The sequence below is a fragment of the Epinephelus moara genome, chromosome 13 (assembly GCF_006386435.1).
Source record: "Epinephelus moara isolate mb chromosome 13, YSFRI_EMoa_1.0, whole genome shotgun sequence".
NCBI lineage: Eukaryota > Metazoa > Chordata > Actinopteri > Perciformes > Serranidae > Epinephelus > Epinephelus moara.
In genome coordinates, this window is record NC_065518.1 from 25,189,794 (window position 1) to 25,213,620 (window position 23,827).

General features: G+C 40.2%; 1 protein-coding gene across 1 annotated transcript in view; it reads right to left on the minus strand.

Annotated features, from left to right (window-relative positions):
* The window catches only part of snx29 (sorting nexin 29), a 199,311-nt gene that overhangs the window by 13,454 nt on the left and 162,030 nt on the right, over window positions 1–23,827 (minus strand). The window contains exon 20 of the mRNA XM_050060227.1: window positions 1,849–1,988. Coding sequence (XP_049916184.1) covers window positions 1,849–1,988 — 140 coding nt within the window. The remainder of the gene's footprint in view (window positions 1–1,848; window positions 1,989–23,827) is intronic.

Here is a 23,827-nt window from a genome sequence, read left to right on the forward strand (position 1 = left end):
CATGGTATGGTATGCTGTACATAATCACGGAAACTGTCAGTGTGTCATTCTGTCAGTCAGTCATTCTGTCTGTCCCACGTTTTTCTACTCACTGATGTGGTCAATCTATGTGAAACTGCACATAGGTATTGAGGATTGGCATAGGTAGAAGGTGACAGAGCTACCAATGGGTATGGACTAGTACAATATATATAAGACTCCATAATGGGATATTTGCATAATGAGTACTCTCACTTTTAATACTTTAATATTTTGACACTCATCCTATAATATGTACTTTGGATGCAGGAGTTTAACTTGTAATTTGTATTCCAACACTGTGGTACTTCTGCTGTGATGCTGCACTGTAATTCAGCTTATAAATTATTTATTGTCTCTCATGAACACATGAAGAAATTGATTTATCAGCATTATCTGATCAGGGCTGTAACATGACCATATATGTCATTAATAATGTAGAACAGGTAGAAGTAAGATGAATCATTTATAATACAAGGGAGATGAACTACACAAAGAAGAACTAACTTCCTTTCCTTCTGATGTATCTGGGAAAATGACTAAAAATGATGTGCATACACGTTACCATGGTTACCAAATGATCTCGGATAATTCTGTAATCTTAGGAGATCGCTTCCTAGACAGTTCTCACGATAATCAGGTGGATTTAGTTGTTTATCCTTTGAATTAATTATAAGATCACATATCTATCATAACACAGTACTGCAGTTAATCTGTTTTGCCTTTATACCGCAAACAAACTGCACTAGAGTCTGATACAGAACCAGACTGAGACCTGCCTCATCGAGACGTCTCATTCTAGACCCCATCCTGAGGACACTGAAATCAATGGGCTGAGAGCAACACATAGACTGCACTGGTCTCATTTTTCTACCAATAAAAACATATGCCATGAGATTTAAAAGTGCTATCATCACATAAGCATCCAACACAAAGTGGCTTTAAACAAGGTCACAAAGTGATGAGCCGACATCTATGTTAACTATATTGTTGTTGTTGCTGTTGCAGTGGCCTGATGACTCAGACATCTCTAGAGAGGAAATGACATTCCAGTCAGACAGTGTGACGGGTCATGCCAGCTGACGGATCGCAGTAAGTGGAAACCGATGTGACTATTGACAGGAAATGACTGGGACATCTCATTTTCAGACGTAGCCTGGCAGGCAGGTGGTAGCTGAGGCATCATGCCCTTTCACACTTGCTCGCCTGAACGTGTGTGAGAGAACATATACTCTGTATGTGTGAGTTATGAGTGTAAAACGAAGGGAAACGCTGAAGTTTGTTTACAAGGGATTTGGCATTGTCAGTGACATTAATCCTCCCTGTTTGTACCCTGTAACAGCTACTACCACAACAGCCGTGGCAGCTAATTCTTTCTGAAAATCTTGTAGATTTAATTGCTATAATACATGCAAACTACTGCCAAAAATTGATGTTTTTTTCTTTTTAAGATGTCCTGTGAGCATTCAGTGGGATTTCTGCAATGCTAAAAGAAAGCTCTACATTTGTTTTGAAGTAAATAATGTGGATTCCACTATATTTGAGTTGGACAAACACAATGAAAAACCATTGTCTAATACTATGACTATAATGCTATTTATATATAAACACAGATATTCGCTGATTTCGTTCCCTGACTGCTCGTGTTTGGATTCTACCACCAACATGCCTGTAACACCGCAGTAATCTCTCACAGACAGAAGCCCTGCACCTGAACACATGTGCTGGCATCCTTCCCCTGAATCTCTCTCACCCACACACACACGTCTACACATGCTCGCATGAAAGGCTTAGAACCGGTATTGAGCGTGCCCGTGTGTGTCCACTTACAGACAGAAAGGCAGCAGAGACAGCAGGGTCTCTTTGGTGGGGCGGGCTGCGAACTCCGGCAGTGTCTGGATCAGTTTGTTCATCACCATGCGAAGGTAGCCCTGCAGCTGCTTCCTCCTCTCCTCCACAAACTTGGCATCCTGCAGACAAAGAGAGAGAGACAAACAGGCGGGAAAGAAACACAAGTTAGTTGCTGATAAAATGGTGCTTGGAAAAGTTGAGGTTAAAGCTGCCACACGCAACTTTTTATAACATTAAAATAATATATTAGTGGTATATATTAAAGCAGCTATTATAGATATTCGTAAATTAAGGTGTGCCTTACATACACATGCTGTCTTAAGGCAAAAAATTGCATATAGTGACTTAAAGACTGCGCTTGCTGCTGTGCCAGGACCAAATCTTGCATAGGTGTCCCATGTAATTTATGCTGAGCTACTGTGTGTTTGCAGTTGAAAACAAGTACTCTTAAAAATCATCCACTATGCTGCCAATGACCAGGACTCCAAATCCTATGACAAGTAATGCTCCACACTTGATAAAAACATGCATTTTCAAAGATTAACACACTCAGTAGTTGTGTTTATTGTGTCACTTGGTTGCTGATGTTTAAGAAAAATTCAACATATTCATGTGAGCACTCAGACTTCCCTCGCAGAGCGACTATGGAGGCAAAGGCACAGAGCCACATGGCGAGTGCTAGCATGGCTAATCGGTGTCCAGCAAGGCTCAGAACAAAGCCTGGGCAATGATCTGTTTTACTCTCTGGTGCTGGGGACTGGAACAAGCAGCCACTATAGGAGGCCAACATTTTCCTGGTTTTGAGACTATTGCTTCTCTTTTGATGTAAAAATACAAACAGCCAAGTGAATTGTCTTGAAATACAAATGTGGTTCTTGTGTACAAGAGCTCTTAAACCACAAAGACTTTCACAAGTGAAGTGGTAAGAACACAAAGCTGAGGTTGGTTCAAATTTATTAATCAATGAGTGCAATGAAATGAATGCTTGTTTATTAAATGTTAACATCTCAGGCTACCTGGAGTAGGGACATTCATATTTACACTCACACCACGAGCAGTTTTTCTGGAAAAAAATATATGATGAAACTCAAAATTGTACTGCCACTAATTTGAAAATAAGGTAGTCACCACAATCCATAACAGCCATTAAAGAGACAAAATATAGCAACAAAAATCGTGTGTTTTTTTTTTTTTAAAGTAATCACCGGGAAGTAGGATTTGCAGGAAGTGTCTGCAACATTCAGAGTCCATTCGTTCCGGGGTTTTTTTAATTAGAAAAATATAAATGAGTAGAGTTAAACTCTTAAAATCTGAATAAAATTTTTAAAAAAATAAATAAATAAAAAAGCAATTTGCTCATGGGAAATTTATCAAAGGAACAGGTAACACACTCCTTGAGACTCCAAAAAGAAATATTTATTAAAAGATGGTGCCCTGCCATCACCATACTAACATAATGAAGTGATCAAAATCCACCAACATATTTTACAGCACATATGTACCTTTATTTCGCCAACCTGACTCACCTCTTGATGCATATACATACACTGACGCCATTGTATACACACATGCAACTCCCCTCCCTGACCTTTACCTTTTTCCTTTGTTTTTTGTCCAACTTTACTTTTTCCTAATTTGTACCTTTTGTGTTATTTCAAAATTAATACTTTAAGCTAGGGTGTGTTTGGTTTATTTTAAACCTTTGAACCCTGAGCAAACTGGCAGTGGTACTGTGGAAAAGGCAATGAGCAATAAATGTCCCACAAATTGTAAACAAATTAATAGATTAAAAAAAAAAAAATACATTAAAAACAAAAACCGGAGGAAAAAAACAAAAAAGCTAGGTAAAAACTGTATTCATAAATATTATTATTATTATATTTTAATTTATAATTTAATTTATTTAATTTTATATTTTTCACTTTTTTTAAACTAATTTTCTTGTTTTTAATTTTCTCTTTTTACTAATTTCTTGTCATTTTTGAGGGGTCATTTCTTTTGTTGCTCATTGCCTCTTCCCATGTTTTTTAAGGAATTCAAGCCAATTTGCTCAGGTTTCAAAGGGTTAACTTATTGTCGTATGCCTGTAAGCCACGTTGGCACAGCTGTAAAAAGAAAAAAAAAATAGCATGGCAATTCTGAAAATGATTGTATTAGTTGCTGGAATTGAAATAAAAAACTATGTTTAAAAAAAAAAATCAAATAGTCAGTAGTTTAACCCTTTGTTTCCTTACTTACTTCCTGACAGAGACTCTGGTGCACAATCAGCAGCAAGTTTTCTATATATTTTTAAATTTCCATAAAATATATTTTTATTCTGTCAGTGCAACATGTTTCATATAAATGCAAACAAATTGGAAACAACCACAGAAAGTGTAATGCATGAGGAATTTTGTGCTGTTCTCCCAGCTCTACACAGATCTGTATAGCCACCCTAACCAGTGGTAAGTGTTGGTGCAGCAACAAGGAGGAATGATCCTTCACTGGCTTCCCATCAGTGAATACAGCCAAAAGAAGTATGGCCCTGATCTAATTGTGTGTCCTGAAATATATTTTTAACTATGATATGATGTCAGAAGATTTATGACTTATGACTGTTTTGGTTCAATTTAATTGCTGTGATTCAAGAAAGAAATATCCCCAACTCTCTGAGAGTTGTAAGCAGACCACTGTGGCAGTGGCACACATAAACTTAACCAAACGTAAGTGCAAGCAACCTCATTCATCACAAAAACAAATTATAGACAACTGTGAATATTTTAACTACGAGTCAACAACTGTGCATGGATCATTGCTTATCTAAATAAATCTGTGTGTAACAACAGATGGTACATTTGGTGAGAATAATTTCAATATTTCCATAAATGCATACTGAATTTCCAGAGGCACCTTAGCTGCCTTTCGCTGCTTATTCATGGCACAGTGTATTTCCATTTTTCTACTGGGAACCTACCAAAATTTGGTAGATGATGTGCAGTGTAATGGCCAGAGAGAACTTTCAAAATGGGGGAGTCCATAAGTGGTTCAGTGTTGCCCCAAGTAGTAGATAAGTGTGTGAATTTAGGGGAGTAGGAGTGTATAACTAAACTCTGCCGCGTGCAGGGTGAAACAGGCAGCAGTAGGAGTGGGTAAATCTGATGTGTCAGATTAGGCTGTGCGTGCCAGCGTGGGTTTCATGCTATGTCAACACAATAAGGGACACCCCGACTGCTTTCATGGATGTCAGAGTGGTAATAACACTAATGGACATCATGACAGATTCATCCTCTTGTGGAGACAGAGAGGAGGGCTGAAGAGGCCAGGTGCTGTCTCATGTTTGCAGAGAGGAACGAGAGGGCAGAGCAGAAACTACTGTGGCATACTGATGCAGGTACAAGGCTGATTCTGTCCTCTTACATCTGTCTGCTTATATCAAGCTATCTCAACACTGCTCCTTCCCAGCCCCTCTCCCTCCCTCTCCTCCTTTCCACAACGCTATACTGATATGACAGGAAGCCTAATCAGTCTATTATTATTCATCATATGGGAAGGGACATGTACTGGCACATAATAAACATGAAGGTGAGCGAGGCCTATTTCTGTCCTCTAAAGGAGCTCCATAAATCCCACACATCCTGTTTTACCAGTATAGGAAGATATGGGAAGCTCTATAAAGGCAGTTAACTACATATTCAGTCAAAAAAATGTAAACATTTGTTTTACTATAAATTTTATGCCATATAAAAAGAAATGTCAAAAAGATTTTTAAAGCTCCAGTGGCTAAAAGACAAGTTAAACAGAAAAAACCCCAGACTAGACAGTTACACCAAGAGGGCTCAACGAAGGGAAAGCTAGCTAGAGAGATAGCAACAGCGCATAGATATATACACGTAGATGCCGCATTCAACGGTGCTCCTCATTGGAGCGATACGTCAACGCGGCCGCCATCTTGCCCAGGTGGAGCCACGCTGCCTAATGCATGTGTGTCTATTGAGGCAGGAGATTATTTATGATTAAAATCATCATTACTCGCTGAATTCTCAACCGATTTTTAATGCGGTTTGGTTTGTTACAATTGTCAGACATGTAGTTATGATACAGGATACTTGGTTAAATAAAAAATGCAGTTGTTCATACCAAAATATTTGATCTCATGTAGATAAAGTAACAGTAATAGTTCTACAACACATTTAAACTAAACTTTCCCCATGTAATAAATATTCTTTTTTCTTACTAGATGTACAATGCCCACCATGATGTCATTTAATTATTAATTTTGACTATAAATGTTTATTCACATTTCACACAATGTGCAAAAAATAGTGTATCAGCAGGGTTGTGCCGAGCTGCAGTGTAGATTCTGATTAACAAATGTTGGTTTTGTACAAGTGAAAATAAATGACTTAGAGCTGCATGTTTACACAAAATTTTGCTTTAATCTCATATGTATAACACCACAGTGCTCATGGGAGCCTGGACACAGAACTGTTTACATTATTAGGTCATATTTACAAAAAATACAGTGTACAGTAGCTAGTATTATTTTTAGGAGTCTGCCCAGTCCTGTCGAAGTCCTCAGGTCTGAAGTGACAGCTGCAGATGACTGAGGAGTCACTCGGGACAAAGTCCTTTCTCCTCACTGCTGCTACCCATGCCCGTCTCCTATCTGTGTTTTTTGGGAAACTACACACAAAATAAGTGTGTCAGAAAAACGCAGTTCCACATAATTTGTAGTTACAATTCAGGCCACAAGTTAACTACTAACGTTATACTGCGTTATGTCACGTTGGTGCCATGAAACAGATAGTTGACAATTTGGAATAACACATACACCGACATAGCTGTTTGACAAAGCATCATAATTTTATAAGTAATATTATATAAATGTTAACCTTTTTTCTTTAAGTTGTGTGACATAGCGTTAGCTTAATTTGGCATTAGGACCAGATCAGGACAGTTACTTTACTTGATTAGCTTAAAAGAAGGATCAGTTTTTGAGATATATATCTCATTAAACATGTTCGTAACAGTAAAATATTGTAAAACAACTTCTTACCTGTGGAATGTTATTCCCTTCTGCTTGGTTTTAACACTTCTTTCGTTCGTACACCCAAATGCAGAGCAAAAATGTGGCATTTTTGCCGAGTCTGGCACAGGTCTGAACCGGTCAGAGCACCTAGGCAAGATGGCGGTGGTATTGACGCATCCCACAAGACAGGGTGCGGCATCTATGTATATATATCTATAGCAACAGCGTGCCTTAGCTAATGCTAAAGCTAACGTATTTATTTTTGCCCTGTCTGTAAATGAAAAATATTCAATTTTGTTGAGCTGGCACCTTAGTTCATTATGTCAGCAATACCACATTACTAAATGAGGCAGTAAGAAGGCTCAATCTAATCACAACAGTTAATAAAAAAGGAAAACAAAAACACCTGCTAAGGCTGCTAAGGGTGACTAGCTCAGCGCATCTCAGCTGCTTTCCTAGCTTTTGTGAATGTATGCAATATGGTGTAGTTAGCTACCTTTAAATAATATATTTAAATATATTTACCTGTAAATTTAGTTAATTTATTGATATTTACAATAAATATTAAAGGTAGAAAGACAGACAGCCACGTAGCAAAAGAGAAATACATTTAAATCCTATGTAGCCTAAGCTATAGAGCGCTAAAGGGACGACATTTTCTGTAAACCATATTTAACTGGAAGTACAATAATCCTAACTGATTTCCGGGTATTAGGACTCATTCCTGCAGCACTCTATGGGATGTACACAATAAAACAATATGTTTATTTTTGTAATACAAAGAAGTAAAAACGAAAAGTTGGATCCCATCAGCTTTTTCCATCAGGTTTTGTGAAGATTATTCAAAGGCAGAGTGAAGCGTCTGTATTTTTTAGGTATGATGTGGGTTTTATGGTTGAACTTGTTTTTTAGTAGTAGTAGTATAGTAGTAGTTTATAGTCTGTCTTTGCAGGGGAATATAGATGGTTTATAGACTTCTGTCCATTCCTTCTGCCTTCACCTCTAGTTGTCATGCATGTCATGAATTCTGGTTGCAAGATAAGACATTTCTATATGCATGCTTATCAGCAGCATATGGGGTGTGGGTGATAGGGGATCATAAAATGGACATGTAATGACAGAGAGATAAAGTGGATGTATATATACATGGAAAGGCACAAATACACACACACACACACACACACATATATATATATATATATGTATATACACACCACAGTGAAATGTCACGTTCCAGCGAGAGAAGATAAGCAGGAGAGGGGAGAAGTCAATGGAAGAAAAGCGTAGTCACATATGCGTCGGGTTCTCCACAACTGCTCAGTGAATTTGCTGCCAGGTTTACGCCTTTCAGTTCTGGGGGATGAAAAAAAAAACCCTCCAAATAGCATGTCTGAAGAACTAAATGTTGCCTGGCAACAAAAAACACTTTCAGAAGTGAAAAGTAACTACACCCTCCGGTATCAACCACTTTTTTTTTCTCCCAACAGAAAATCAATGCTTTTGACCAAGACTTCGATCCTGCTTGAAATTCTGGAGATAAAAAATGGGAGTGTTTACAGTGATGCATATTCTTTTTGGTTTTACTTCTTTACAGTGGGGGAGGCAGGAGGGATGTAGGGATGCCGTGTAATGGAAGTCCCAGGCCAGATTCGCTGGTTGCATAATAAGCTGCCGTCTTGGCAATTCAGATACTTATAAGGAGCAGACTGTGAACAAATTTAAGGATTTTCTATGTGAATCGCTACCTTGGTGCCTGGTATATTTACGGGAAACAAAAAGTTTCTTAGCTTAACATATGCAGTCAAAATAGAAATTAAAAAGCACCTCCCAGCTTGCCACTTTAAACGGGAACATCAACCTGAGCGCTGATTTGAACCTGCAGTACACTTGAATTAAATGAGAGTGGACAGCGTTGGTACACGCTGGCAACAAAACAAGGTCAACACTTTTCCACCAAGTCAGCCCACACCGGACCACAGCGAGGCTGAACAGGCTGTTCTCTAAACACATACCAAACCACGGGTCCAGGCCATGCATAAAACATCACAGGCAATTCAGGAATGCTCATACAAGACCTCCACAATGTCTTCTTGTCATAATTAAAAGCGTAAAACATGTATATTGCATAATATGTGAATACAACACACTAAGACTGATTAATAATTCACTTTGTTTCTGATTAATTAATCAGGGCAGCCTTGGCACTCCTCTCTTGCACTGTATGTGCAGATGGGGCGACTGCCGAGGGCAAGTGGTGGTTGTGCATGTGCCATTTTTTCTGCTATGATTACCTTAAGGGACTCTAATGTAATGCTACTGTAATTACAATCATCTAAAGCCAATACGTTTTCTTGCACTGAAACAAATATCTAGTATTTAAGAAAGCCTCAATTGTTGATTTTAATCATTGTTACCATCTTGCCTCTACTCCCCTGTGTAAATGTCATCCTGTTTAAGTAAGCGTTTCTATGTATTAGACTTCAATATTATATTATTAATAATGAATAAAGCATATGATCGGCTGATGGTGATGATCAAGTGAACCAAACATCAGAAAGGCATGCAATTTAACATGAACGATGATATGATAATTATGTTTGACCACAAGTTCCAGCCTGCTGGGGATCGAAACGATCCGCAATCCCAGTATCAACAAAGACTAGCAACTATGGCTGCATCTGAGTTTCCATACTATCATGCTTTTTATTACGCTTAAACAGTATGGGAGATTGTTTAGTATGTCTGAAACAATAGGTGCAGACTTTGGAAGTGGACGCAGGGGACACAACCCTCTCAGTATTTAGTACATGTACATTTGTCCCTCCCAAATAGCTTTGACTTTCCTTAGTAGCGGAGGACTTTTGTTTTGACAAAATTAAATACATACACACCAGTAATTGATGCAAAAGAGGTACAAATTGGTGCATAATAGTTGGCCAGAATGCAGGAAATTAGGTTTTTGATGCTTTAAATTTTCTGTTGGAGGACCCCCAAACCTCCACTTTCATACAGGTCCACCCCAATGTTCAAACAAACCCTACGCCCTTATCCGAAACTTTAATATGAAACTAATAGTACATGAATTGCATACTATTTCCAGTGAAAAGTTACAGTATGCTATCATTGGACACTACACCAACATCCACAGCATATCCCACAATGCAATGTGGTAGACGACAACATTCATAACAGACAATGGTGGACAGTGACCATGGCAGCTCTCTAACCTCAATGACGCTTCAATTTAAATGTATTTATAGAAGATTTCACATTTAATTGACTGTGCGGCACAAGTTACCATGGTAACGCACCTCCAGCTGGCAGGGAGGCTTTCGGGCAGTTATGCGGTAATTGCGGCTCGGTACCACCCAGAAATGTCATACTACTGTTTATTTACACAAAAGTATGTTAAAGAGGTGTATTTCTTTGCTGAGGCCATTGCCAGGCAACTATCTGAGGCTCCAGGAAGCCTTGAAATAGTTTGCCACACAACACCCTGTAAAGCAGTAAACTTGTCATTTTAACACTCCAGTTTTTGTATGGATTAAACAAACCACATATAGTGTGGTAATTAGTGAGCTCCAGGACAGAGCCAAGCTGATATGCCCTTTGTTACAAGCTAAGCTAACTGGCTGCTGGCTGTAGCCTTGGATTTAACTGAAAGATATGAGAGAGGTATTGATCTTCTCATCTAACTCTCTGCCAGAAGGCAAATAAGCAAATTTTCCTAAATGTGGAACTTTTGCTTTAAAAATACTCATCACCTTACAGGCTGCAAGCAGGACCCTCTTTGCATACCAATGTAAAGCTGCATGCACATCTTCATAAACTGTGGGATTAACATAGACTGAAAGCAAAATCAGAGCCTAAAATGAACAGTCAGATTCAGTGACACTAGTCTGGTCTCCAGTGGCCATTTTAATACTGGTGGGAAACTTGCACTGAGCAAAATGATAAACATATTACATTTCCGATAGCTGCTTCACAATTAAAGCCTCTTGGTTTGGTGGTGGAACGATTTAAATGTGAAGCAGCAGCAAGAAACGTTGGGTTTGCGTCAGCTGTAACTTAACTGCCGACAGCAAACAGCACAGACGCTAGGAGTGAAACTAAATTACAGAGATGCTGAACACAGACAGACTTTTAAAAACAAGACTCTCTCTCCGGTCACTAGCACAAAGCACATGGCCCTGCTGCTACCAAGCAAGACCACAACAATGCAGCTTAGTGGCTTGGGCAGGAAGATAATATGCAAATGTTGCAGACAAATTGTATTAGTATGCAATTGTTGAGGTCAAAACTTCTGCACAGTCTTCTACACAGTCTTATACGACTGCTCACTGAACATGGACGTGGTGATTGAGAGTGGCTTCGCCTGTAGAAGAATCAACGTTCACCTAAAAGATTCTTTTACATTGTGCCTTTCTTTTAATCTGCAGCTCCTGGGAAAAGAAAACCACGTCGTCTCTCCATTCGTGGCCTTGAAAGAAAAAAGGGAGAGAGATAAAAACCAAAAAATGAAGCGATTTGTATTGAAGCCTAAGGCGGATGAGTGACTTAAGTGAGCAGGAGAGGAGACAGTGATGCAAGTGGGCAAATGAGAGAAATTGATATTGAGGGATGAGAACAAAAAAAAGAAAAAAAAAGAAAAAAGAATAGCAAACGCATTTCGACACAAGTCATCAAATCTGGATGAGGTGCGGCCAGTAAGAAAAGCTGACAGCTGGACTCTGGGGTCTGACAACAACGTGTCTTTGATGTAATCATTCTGCCCCCCTTCTGCCTCAGTGTTAGCATCAGGAGGGATTTGACAGGCGCGACTTGGGAACATTTAGCCTGTATGCATGGCCAGGCCCCTGACAAATCAGCTGGTTAAGAGCTGTCACAGGCTGTGCATGTGTGTGTGTGTGTGCCTCTGTAACTGTGTGTTTGTGTGTGTGTAACATCATCTGTATTGTTAGGTCACGCAGCTGGACAGTCTGGCCTGAAGCGCTTGGAGACACAGAGAGGGAGAGTCTTGTTAGCTCATTAGCAGGACGGAGAGACACAGATGCACAAATGAGTCAAAGAGGCAAAGTCTTGATGACCATGAGGCCTCGCGGGGCCGCGGCTCCCGCTGTCAGGGGTCAACTCTGCCACTGGCTGATGTGACATTAGCCAATTTCTAAATGAAATGAATCCAAATGATGATTCCCTCAACAGTGTTTACATGGTTGCCACTTAGCTGAAGGTGTCTCGTCAACAAGAACCACAGTCAGCAATGTTAATGAGGAGTTCTGTTACACACACGCACACATGCATGATCTCTCAGACATGCCTAAAAGTCATAAAGGTGAGTGTACAGAAAGAGTCAATCTACACCAACTTATGCCTTGACAGAGTGGGCGTTATCAGTGGTTATCGCCCTTACACACGAGTTAGAAGGGACCTGCTAGCGCTACTATTCAGGTTCAGAAGGCTATTATTAGTTATGTTTATGTTTAAGGAAGCGACCTCTAGTGGCCATTGAAAGTATGGCTGGAGCAAAAGAAGAAGTCAGGTGACACAATAAAATGAGCAACAAAGTCCATGTAGGGATGAAGTTGGGGTGGAAGGATGGGTCAAGCAAACACAGGACTTTCACCTCAGCTGACCCCTAAAAATTCTGTTTATATACAATTACTTTGAAGGAAGGAAAGATAATACAGAGCCAATTTTTTAATTCAGATAATGAGGAAATATCACTTATTATCTTACCTTGCAAGTCACCAAAATGTCGATACTGAACAACACTGACAACATATGTCAGTTTTTTCTTCTACAGCAACTAGAGCATTTTTTTATTACCTTTTTTTTAAATTAACATTTAACCAAAATTACAATCTTTCCATCACCTTAAGTGAAGTGTTTTTATTGCCTTAACCTAAGACACAAACCCGAGGTTCTGGTGTCAAGGCCCTGCACTTTGTACACCCTACACATTACCAAACCACCTCCCAGTGAAGCCTAAATGGTACACGAATGTAGTGTTTTGCCTGAAAGAAACATCATCTCTAATACAGGCAGTGATTACTCTGTCACAACAACGTAATTAAGAAAGCAGTTTAGTGACATACAAAAGTCAATGTTGACGTAAAATATAATTTTATCATGTATTTTTTTTTAATATATACTTTATTAATCCCCCTGAGGGGAAAGTCAATATTTCAATGTTCCAAGGCCACAATCTTTTCCTAAGCCTTACCACAAAGTTATGATGATGATGGTGGCTAAACCAAATGAAGGTGAAACTGAAACCTAACCTAACAAAACTGCTAACATAATAATGGCTATTAGATGGGCTGATAACGAGCTTAACTTAGAAGGACTAAACAAACCCGCTATTTTAAAGTATCCCATGGACAGGGCTCAAGTCCACATGTCAACACATATACCACTTATGTCTCACTACTGTCAACTGCGCAATTTCAAACTTCACTTGCCATAATTCAGCCTGGAGTCGCACATATTAAAAATGTAATGAAGCTTTTCTCCAAAATGCAATCACAGGTTTTCACATTATTTCGCTTCACTGTTCAAGGGGAAATTGAGGTATTTATGAAAGTTGTGAGAATTATACTAAAAATGCTTTAAAGAGTTAACTTTGGAATGAAAAACTTCTGTGCCTAAAAAAAAAAAAGACACATTAATCATGTTACCACCTGAAACAGAGTTACACTGACAGTGGAGGCAGATTTGTTCATGAGCAGCAGTCGCCCCCTCCAACAGATGAAGGTCGTCTATGTGAATGTCGAAGTTACTCAGTCTGAATAAAGCACTAGCCTGAAATTGGTTATTACGGTTCAGATTTTGGGACAAAATATCACTAATGTACTGCTTCTGTTCGACCTCCACGGTCTGGATGTGAAAGTGCTGTGTGGAGAAGCTAATTAAATGCAGCAGGAGTTGCTATCTTATGATTTAGATCATTGAACTCCATGATTTCTTGCATTGTAAGAAATGCACCAGTTCATCTAGCTATGAAGAGATGTGTGGGGTAGCAGCTCACCGTTGGCTCCGTGTAGGCAGATCCCTTGGACTTTATCAGCCCAGAGTCAGTCCTTCAGTGGCACTCCACTCAGAATGCGAGCAAAACATGAGGGTTTAATGGAGACTTATGAAAGTAAAATTGATTTCGTGGACCAATTTGTGGCTTTTACTTTCCTTTTTCCCCCAAAGTCTTAGTTTGCTCATAAAGCAGCACAGCTCAGGAAAGTCACCCAGCCATATGTTAAAACTGGACAACATTTTATTGCAAAGTTTAACTACTGCAGATTTAAAAATTATTTTAATGGCATTTGATGATAGTTTCAACATTTAACTGCTTCAACGTAATCTCTTGGACACATTTCTTGTGTGTGCTTAAAAATTTAAATCCTTTACATGGATTAGTGTTAAATGCAGGTTTACAAGAGAGGTGCCACTACAGTATGGCGGCTTATCTCCTTTCACCTACAACCTGGATTCCTATATAGAAAGGGGATCCAATCTTATGGGGGGAAAAAACTCTTAGCTTGGTGTAAAATTTGGCTGATTCCAAACTGGCTATAATAAGGTGTCAAGGTAAACTCAAACAGTAGCAGGATAAACATGGACAAGTTAAAGGAAATGGTTCTCCACTCCAATTCTTTGCTTCAGCTGAATTTAGGAACGAGTACTTGTTTTTCAAAGATCATTCTTTTCTTGCCTTTATCTGAGGACAGCTGGAGAGAGACAGGAAACGGGGAGTGAGAATGGGGATGACCGTGCTGCAGGTTGGAATACATTCCGGGCCGCTTGAAAGGACTCAGCCTACGTGGGGTGCACACCCTCCCTATTGAGCTAGAGGTCGACCCGGGAAGAGTAGTTTTTAAAGTCATGTCATAAACTTTACTGCAGCTTGGCTTGGCAATGGCAGGCAAGTAAACGACAGATGAATACAGTCACTAAAATATCAAAGCAATGGGCAGATGGTAAAGTAACAAGAAATCCTGGTACGCATTGACACAAACTCATCATATTTTGTATTTACTACACTGCACTGCTTCCTACAATGAAAACATTCTGAAAAATAAGGCAAAGTTTCTTTAAAAAAATATTTAGGCATGCAACGATTTTGAAATTTTATATCGTTGTTTATTTGGTTTTTGTTGTTATTTATTCCCCTTTTGTGCCAGGGAAACTAAATCTACACTATAGAACATTACTGATTTAAAGTCCTTCATTACACTATCTTTGAATAAGCACAAATTCAATCATACAAATCCATCAAACAACCTTTAATATAACCTTTCACATGAAAAACATCTTTGGCTGCTTCAAATGCTTTTTTACTATATATAAAATAATTCATTCACAATTGCCATTAAAATATCAACAAATTTCTCCTTCAACACATCAAAATGTAACTCGGTGCAACTTCTGTCAGCAGTCAGTTTGAGCTACTGGCTGCTCAGAGCTAACATTAACTAGCTCTTCTCCTGCTGAATTTAATACAGATTCGTTGTTCACAACATAGCATTATTAAGAAAACAACAGGGTGTGTCCTCTGACACAATGATAGTGTGTTTACTACTTCCTTTTGTCATGATGGTGCTCCAGGTAAGGTTTCAGTTCGTCCGGCTGGGATGCCGGCTGCTACTAGCCACCTCGACACCACAGTGAGATCACAGAGCCCATTTGCCAAACAGTCACTGTACTCTTCTTGTACCTGCTCATTAATTTAAGTTTGTCGGCATTTGTCTCAAGCCCTGCTTTGTAGCCTGGGCAAAACTGATGTGACACAACAGGAAAACATCGACCACTGCCACTGGTTAATGTCATCATATGTACAGATAGGCTGATGGCAGTCAACAAGGCAAATATCGACTGATACCAATGTTCAGCCGATAAATTTGTGCATCCCTTAAAATATTTGGACCATTGCAATATAAAAATGGGAAAGCAGCAATAATCACTGAAGGTTCTAAGGGTCCCTGACTGGAAGAAGTTTGAGAGCATTGATAATGTGCTTAAAAATACTTCTACAACCAAATCAGACATTGGCACACAATTTTACTTCATATAAGCTAAAATTCATACGTTCTATGCAGAGAGTTAAGCCCACATCTGGTTTACACCTCTGTGATTCACCTTCCCTTCCTGTAGTGACGAGTCTTGACAACACACAAGGCAGGAGATTAGCTGAACAGTCCCATCACAGGGCACTGGCATGCATACTGCCTGAGAAGTCAGCTAAGTGTTAGCATAGATAATCTCATAAAAGTGTGTATATGTATATGTAGGTACCTGTTACATGTGAAAAGTATGTGTGTGACGTTTTTCCATAGGATTTCTAATGACTTAAATCCATAACAGAGCAGCTGAGTTTCCTGCTACGCTGTCAATCATTTTGAAAAGTGCGTATGTGTGTGTGCAATGATGATGAAACCGAGAGTGTCCTTGGCATGTAATACAGTTAGTGAGGGTTGTGTGTACATACATATCGTCTACTACCTGATCTCCACTGACAGTTTGTATGTTTCATCCTTTCCAAAGTGAACTGCAGCGGAGCAGATATTCACGGTGCTGTTAAAAGGCTTTTGAAGGTCTCTACCTCTCACATCATTCCTGACATTAACATTTCTCCATCATTAGTCGCACATAATAGTGAGAGGCCCTGTGTGTGTGTGTATGTGTATGTGTGTGTGTGTGTATCAAAATCAGCTTTGAATTTTGCAAAACTGAAGTGGAAGTGTCACTTTGTAATGGATGAAAGCAAGACAGAGGCTAAAAGACAGTCTGTAGCAAAAACAGGGAGACAAAGATAAGAAAACAATTCAAATACACATGAACAGAGAAAGAGACAAAAACAGAAACAGAGGGACTGGGGGGAAAGATGCAACACCTTTTATTGACAGAGGTTTTGTCATTGTCCTTAAATACATGTTTTGAGAAGCTGTCAACCAAAGCTGCAAGTAAATAAATTTGTTATCACTGATTCTCTTCAGGGCACCACGGTGGTGTGGTGGTTAGCACTGTCGCCTCACAGCAAGAGGGTTCCTGGTTTGATCCCAGGAGGGAGCCCCTCTGTGCAGAGTTTGTATGTTCTCCCCGTGTCAGCTTGGGTTTTCTCTGGGTACTCCAGCTTCCTCCCACAGTCCAAAGACATGCAGGTTAATTGATGACTCTAAATTATCCGTAGGTGTGAATGTAAGTGAATGGTTGTCTTTCTCTATGTGTCAGCTCTGGTGACATGTCCAGAGTGTACCATGCTTCTTGCCCGGTGTCAGCTGGGATAGGCTCCAGCCCCCCCACAACCCTCAAGAGGATAAGCGGTTACGAAAATGGATGGATGGATAGATGTTCAAAGAAACACAAGAAATTTGTGCTCTAAATAAAGGATCAGCACTCAGTGAATCACCTCCTAAGCCCTATGATAAGCTATTATAGCAAGGCTGAACTATACAGACCAATGAGCAGTGATAACTAACACGTCCTTGAGGTCATCAGGTGGGAACCTCCTTTCACCAGTGTTTCGTCTAGTTGGTCCCACGACATGCCCAGTGGTCTGCTGCTTACTAGTTGGTCCCACGACATGCCCAGTGGTCTGCTGCTTAATAGCTGTCTAACCTAGGTGTCATGCTATCTACCATCCCCTCTACTTTCCAAAGTCAGCTCAGAACTGTCACTTTACAAACATTGATATGGTTTGTATGAAACGTACAAATGTAACATATCCATGGTTTTCAGAAACAAACAATGCCAACACTCTCCTCTGGCAACTGGGATGATCTCCTATAGTCTCTAGATGTAGCATTTTAAGGAGATTAGCACATTTGATGGTTAATGTACTTGCATGATTCTTGCACTTTGGGGTTGAATGTACATTCTGTAAGTCGTTTTGAATAAAAGCGCCAGTTAAGTAAGTGTTTTGCATGTATCTTGTACTCACACACAAGTGGTGTGTCACAAATTGCGTACTTCCGTTAGTGCACTTCCATGTATTATACTATATGCACTATGTACTCATTGGCGTAGCGCGTGAATTTCGACAGGGTAGTGTTGTCTCAAACCAAACACGGCCGTTGTGCTGTCACCTGAAATGACGACCGCAAATGAGCTAGTTAGCAAACTAGCATTAGCATTTGCATTATTGTTTGCGGTACCAAATCATTTCAGACTGCTAAATTAACCCAACAAACATACTGCTGGCTTATACCTGACAACAGTATAGCGGTGCTTAGTGCAAAAAACACATGTATTTGTACAATGCAGTGACGTTCACGGTCGCACTGTCCTCGGCCACCATTTCCAGTTTGAAAAGTGGTCCCTCCCCTTCCGCTACGTATCCAAGATGGCGACCATTGAGGGCGAGAAGTGTCCATAGTTCCACACTCAACTTCTTGACCGTTTTGAGTGCACCATCCAGGTACTCACAGTGCACTGAATTTTTCCATACTTCTCAGTGTGAACGCACTTATGCACTCAAAATATTAAGTGTAAGTACAGAAGTACGCGATTTGAGACACAGCATAGGACTCATACAGTCCTGCTGCTGGTTCCACACTATCCTCCTGATCAACAGTTGGAGGTGGTATTATGCTATATGTGCTGTAACATCATATGTTGCAACTTCAATTTTTGAAAAAGTGACAGCCAAAACACCACCTTTGCCCATTTTTTTATGGGGAAGGAAGTCCATTCTTCTATTAGGCCTCTGAATACACATTTTGATGAGAAATGGTAATTGTAGGCATAACTTAAATCGCATGCACAACAAAGCAATTGCACTTTTGTACCCAAATGGCCAGCAGCAGTCCTGAGGACAAGGATACTGCTCTTTTTATGTGTTTTAATTGTTGCTTTTGACACTATAAGTATTATTTTAAATCAGTAATATTCACTATCCCCAGACCTGCTTCAAATTTCAGCATTTCTGTTTCAGTAAAGTATCTTGGCATGCTTCACTCCTGCTCTCTACAGCAGCACCGCTCCCCCACTTCACCTGAAGAAGAAGGCCTTCGCTGCTGCCGACACTCCAAAGTGCTCCTAGAGAGCCAGAAACAAACACTGACTGGATTGAAATAACAGGGAAACTCAGCACGGCAGGCCTGCTGATTACTAAGAACACCACACACACAATAAACACACCTGAATTTACAAAATACACACTCCGTGCTGCAGAGACTCACTTCTGAGGCATAAAAACATAGCTGTACACACACACACACACACATGCACAAACACACACACCCACAGTTTCAGGGAGAACAGCAGTGTTTTACACACACAGCCAATACAGCTCCCCTCTCTCAAACACACACACACACACACACACACACACACACACACTGCTTTTTTATGCTGTGCAGTCTCAGTTTTCACTGAGAAATTCATGTTTTGAAAGCACATTTACACATTAAACCTACACACACATACTTCACCAATCTGGTACTTGTCACATCTTTGAGCTATAAAGCCCTCCACCTGCTCCCTCATTTCATTTCAGTCTGGCCCTAAGGCCTTCAGCACTGTTTTTTGTTGGCAAACTTTCTCCAAAACTTCTATTGCTATAGCAGCTCATTTTAGAGATTTGAGGAAATTATTAAATTTAATTAATTTTACAGCTTGAAGGACTTCATAAAATCCACTAGTTTGTGGTGTATGAATGACTCTTTTCAACCGAGTAATAAATATCTTTGTTGAAAGTTGAAAGGCTGTAGCATGCATAGGTGATGTTACATTAATTTTTAAAATGTTGATCTTATGATAGCCTCACCTTCGAGAGAAATTCACTCTGATATGAGCACAGGTTTGTGGTGGACCAAACCTCTGTGCAAAAATGTGTGATTTCTTTTTGTCCATGAAAATGCCAGCCAAAACATTAAGCTGCTCGCTTAACTTTTCTGCAACTCATGGTCAACCATGTCATTTCTTTTCTGCATTCCTCACAATACTACATTCATGACAAACTAGTCAATTAAAATTCTTTTTCCGCCACCCTTTGTACGGCTTCTAATTCACCAGTTTTCTATCAAATATAACTTTTTGTGACAATGGAATTTTTTCTAACTATTTTTGCAGCTGCAATTGTAAAATGTGCAGAAAAACAGGTTGGTGAATGGGTTGGGTAGAGGCTCGTGTTTCTGGTAGAGAACACTACAATGTCGGAAACCATCAGCTATCGGCCTGCAGACGATTTAGTCTCTGAGAGCAATAGGGCTGTCAACGAATATTCTAAATTCGAATTTAAATTCGAATTTGAAAAAAAAATGGACCTTCGAATGTGAAAATTGATATTCGATTGTGGAGAGAGAAAAAAAAACACCACCGCAGCTGTCCTCTTTTCCAAGTGGGCGTTGGCATCAGACGCGCATTTCTCCACGCTGGTCGACAAGCTGTTCTGCTCCCAGCTGTTGTCTCCGTCACCCGGCTTGACACATTCGCTCGCGGCTCACGCAGAAAATAGACCAGACGCTGAAACGATTGCTGCAGGGCGCGAGCCGGTCACGGTCCGGTGCTTCGAGGCTATTCGCAGTGCTTCCGCGGGCGGTGTGGTCACGGGTCAGAGAGGGGGGGGCGAGCGAGAGGTCCACGGTCGTTTATAACGTAATGTTATAGATAATTGTTTTATGTGTTTTAATGTGTAGGTATGTAAATGTTTTCAAAGACGTTTATGTTGAAATAAAAATACCTACAGGTAGTTATGTTTCATATACAAGTATGTTTCCTTGTATTAGTTTGCCCTCTTGTGGACATAATGCGGGAAAAAAAATATTCGAATGGTTCGAACCTATGAGTTATTTTTAGAAGGAATATTCGAACGTCATTTTTGAGAAATTTTGACAGCCCTACAGAGCAATGGCCAACAAGGGCAAGAGTTCCAGTGTAGCCAGCGAATAACCGGGCCAAGACTTTATTTTCCATGCACCAGTCATTGTTTACTAATGTCTGTAAACAGATATCTGCATATGAAAGCAGAAACATTTAAAAAAATGCTAATAAAAAGCTAAATTGTTGTCAGATGATAGCCAATGAACTTCGCTTTTATTGCTCTCCACACAGACTGTTTAAAGCCTGCTTAAACATGATTGATCAATACTACTTGGACTACAAATGGACTGCAGTACAAATGCAGACCAGAAAGCTCCCGATACCCAAATCCTTGGCAAGTTTCCTATAGATTCGACATTCATATGTGATATCTGTTTATAGAAATTAAAGAGACAGTGGCAATGTGACGCAAATCCTTAAACAAAGAAGGGCAGAATAACTATATCCAGATTGTCAGAGTGGACTTTTTTTTGTCATGTACACATTGGATTTGAAGGGAATCTGACTTGAATCTGTTCTTGCACATTAGGGGTTTTCTCTGGGTACTCCGGCTTCCTCTCGCAATCCAAAGACATGCAGGTTAGGCTAATTGGTGACTCTAAATTGGCAGGAAGTGTGAATGTATGTGAATGGTTGTCTGTCTCTATGTATCAGCCCTGTCCAGGGTGTACCCTGCCTCTCGCCCAATGTCAGCTGGAATCAGCTCCCCCCGCGACCCCTAACAGGAATGAACTGACTGAATGAACATTAGAAGACAATTGAAGAATATGGGACTAATAAAGACATAAACAAGACATAGCTGATATGAGGCAACTACATGTACAATAGAAGTGTACTGTATGCTCAAAGTGAAAGATTTGCAGCTTGGTTTCACCAGATTTTCAGCACACAAGCTGCTCTGCAACATGACAAAACAAATACCATGCTTGAGGCCCATGCGAGAGCCCTGAAGGTCCCACCAAATGTGATAGAATTTTGTTTAGAACAACCTATTATGAAACGTGACGTGTGTAGGCAGCGCTTGCAAAAGGCTTCTGTGAAATGGGCCGCTGGTTGCTTAAAGATGGAACAAAAAAAGGGAGAAAGATTTTGGATTCTGTCTCCATCATTTTAGGTTTTAGTATCAAACTGAAAGACAAAAGAATCAACAGGGAAGCTGGTCTCCACAGTGCAACCTAACTTGAACATCATCACTGTAGGCACAGTTTATTTGTAAAGTAATATAAACTGTTAATAGAGAGCGCAAATACAAACTGTGTGGGTGAGGATTACACCTCAGGAGGCTTATAAAAATGCACTCGAAACACAAAAACATGATGGCAAACGGAGGTAAAGGTAATTTGGGTATAAAAGGAAAATTACATTAAAATTTATTGAGAACAGCACAAATAAAAATCTAATGTTTGTGTATTATGAGAAGAAAATATTGAGTGAGCGCAACTGGAAATAAAATTAACAGAGAGGAAAAGGCTGGTTGACAAACTCTACTATTCCTGCCAGTTATTCAAAAGGATTACGTTATCGATGTAATGTATTAAGCCCTGAAAATCACTGTTTCAAAGGAGGTTTCCAATCTGCAACCCCTCTGACCATATGCAACAGTGCCATCATGGTGCTCTGACGATACCGTGAGTACACCTCCACATAAGTGAAGCAAGGTCAGGACAAAAAATGTTTGGTTTTAAGATGCTCAGATATACCCGTTAAGACTTTACAGGAAGTGTAAGACAAGGGTTCAGTTTGTGTTGGACTTTCCAGCAGCGTGTGGTGCTCCTGCTTTAAAATGTGGTCAGAGAGCAACAAAGCCAGAGCTGCTATCTGCAGTGATGGCCGACTTCCTGGAGCTGGTGAAAACCAATAATTCACACAAACCTGCAGTGTAATGGGCTTTCAGAGAGCTTTCCCGGACGCAATGACACAGACTGGCTGGGCCTTTGATAGACACTTGCACTTCCACATGATCCCACACAGTCTTACAGACCCACACAGACCCACCACACACACCACAGAAACACACATACACACTGAAGCTCTTCTCACATTTGCAGCCCCTGCACATCAGCGTTCAGTCCAGTTTCTAGCCGTGAAAGCGCAGTGTCTTTGAAGGTGGGAGAGTCAGACCACAGCTTTGGGCTGTGGCCGCGTCAAATCCAACCAGCCAGAGAATCGGGGTCAGAACCAAATTATCTCCCAAAGGTTGGAGGTAGACAGAGGAGAACAGGATGAAAGGATGGAGAGAGAAGAGGGGTGAGGAGAAGGAGGAGAGAGAGAGATGGCAGTTCTCCTAACTAGACAGGTGAGTGAGCCATGGGGGCCTGGAGCGGCGATTGTCCCCTGTAGATGAAAAGTGAGGCTGTGTGTGTGTGTGTGTGTGTGTGTGTGTGTGTGTGTGTGTGTGTGTGTGTGTGTCAGCAAAGCAAAAAAAGATTGAAGTAGAGGAGGAGTGATGGAGTGCCAGCAGGGAAATCGCAGTAGTTATACCCATCTGACCAAGAGGGTTTACCTTCTCTACAGGCTGATATACATTTTTATAATAACTGGTGAAAGTCATGTGAGGAGAGGGTCTTTTATGGGATGAAAAGGGTTCAAACAACGTAAACCAAAGCCATCCCCTTCAGGAAAAGCTTCACAACCATAACTCGGCACAGCAAGTCTGTGAAGCTTTGGATTTGTCCACATGCCAAACCGGTGCACGTGGGGACTGAAAGGTGGTGTCTTTTTTGGCAAATCCAAAACCAAAATCACAAGAGCAAAAGTGTGAACACTGTTAATCACATAGACCGTATAAAAGAAGGGGACATAGCCACCATGATGTCACCCATTGGTTTGTGGACTACCATTGTGAAGCCTTGCATTTTGGTCATTGCCATCTTGTTTTTGGGGAGCCAGAATTGACTGTATTTGGACGAGAGGGTGGAGCTGTGGAGGAGCGTAGAGTTGATCTGACTGAGAACCCAAGGTCTCTATGCACCCCAACTTATACGCCGACCTGACTGCACCTGGCTCCTGGCTATACCATACAAAGTTGCTACTAAGAAAGCTAATTTTGGCTAGAACAACAAAATGTACTAAACAAAAAAAAAAAAAAAAAAAAAAGATGCAGCAGTCTCCTTAGATTGTCTTTTAGTACAACTGAAT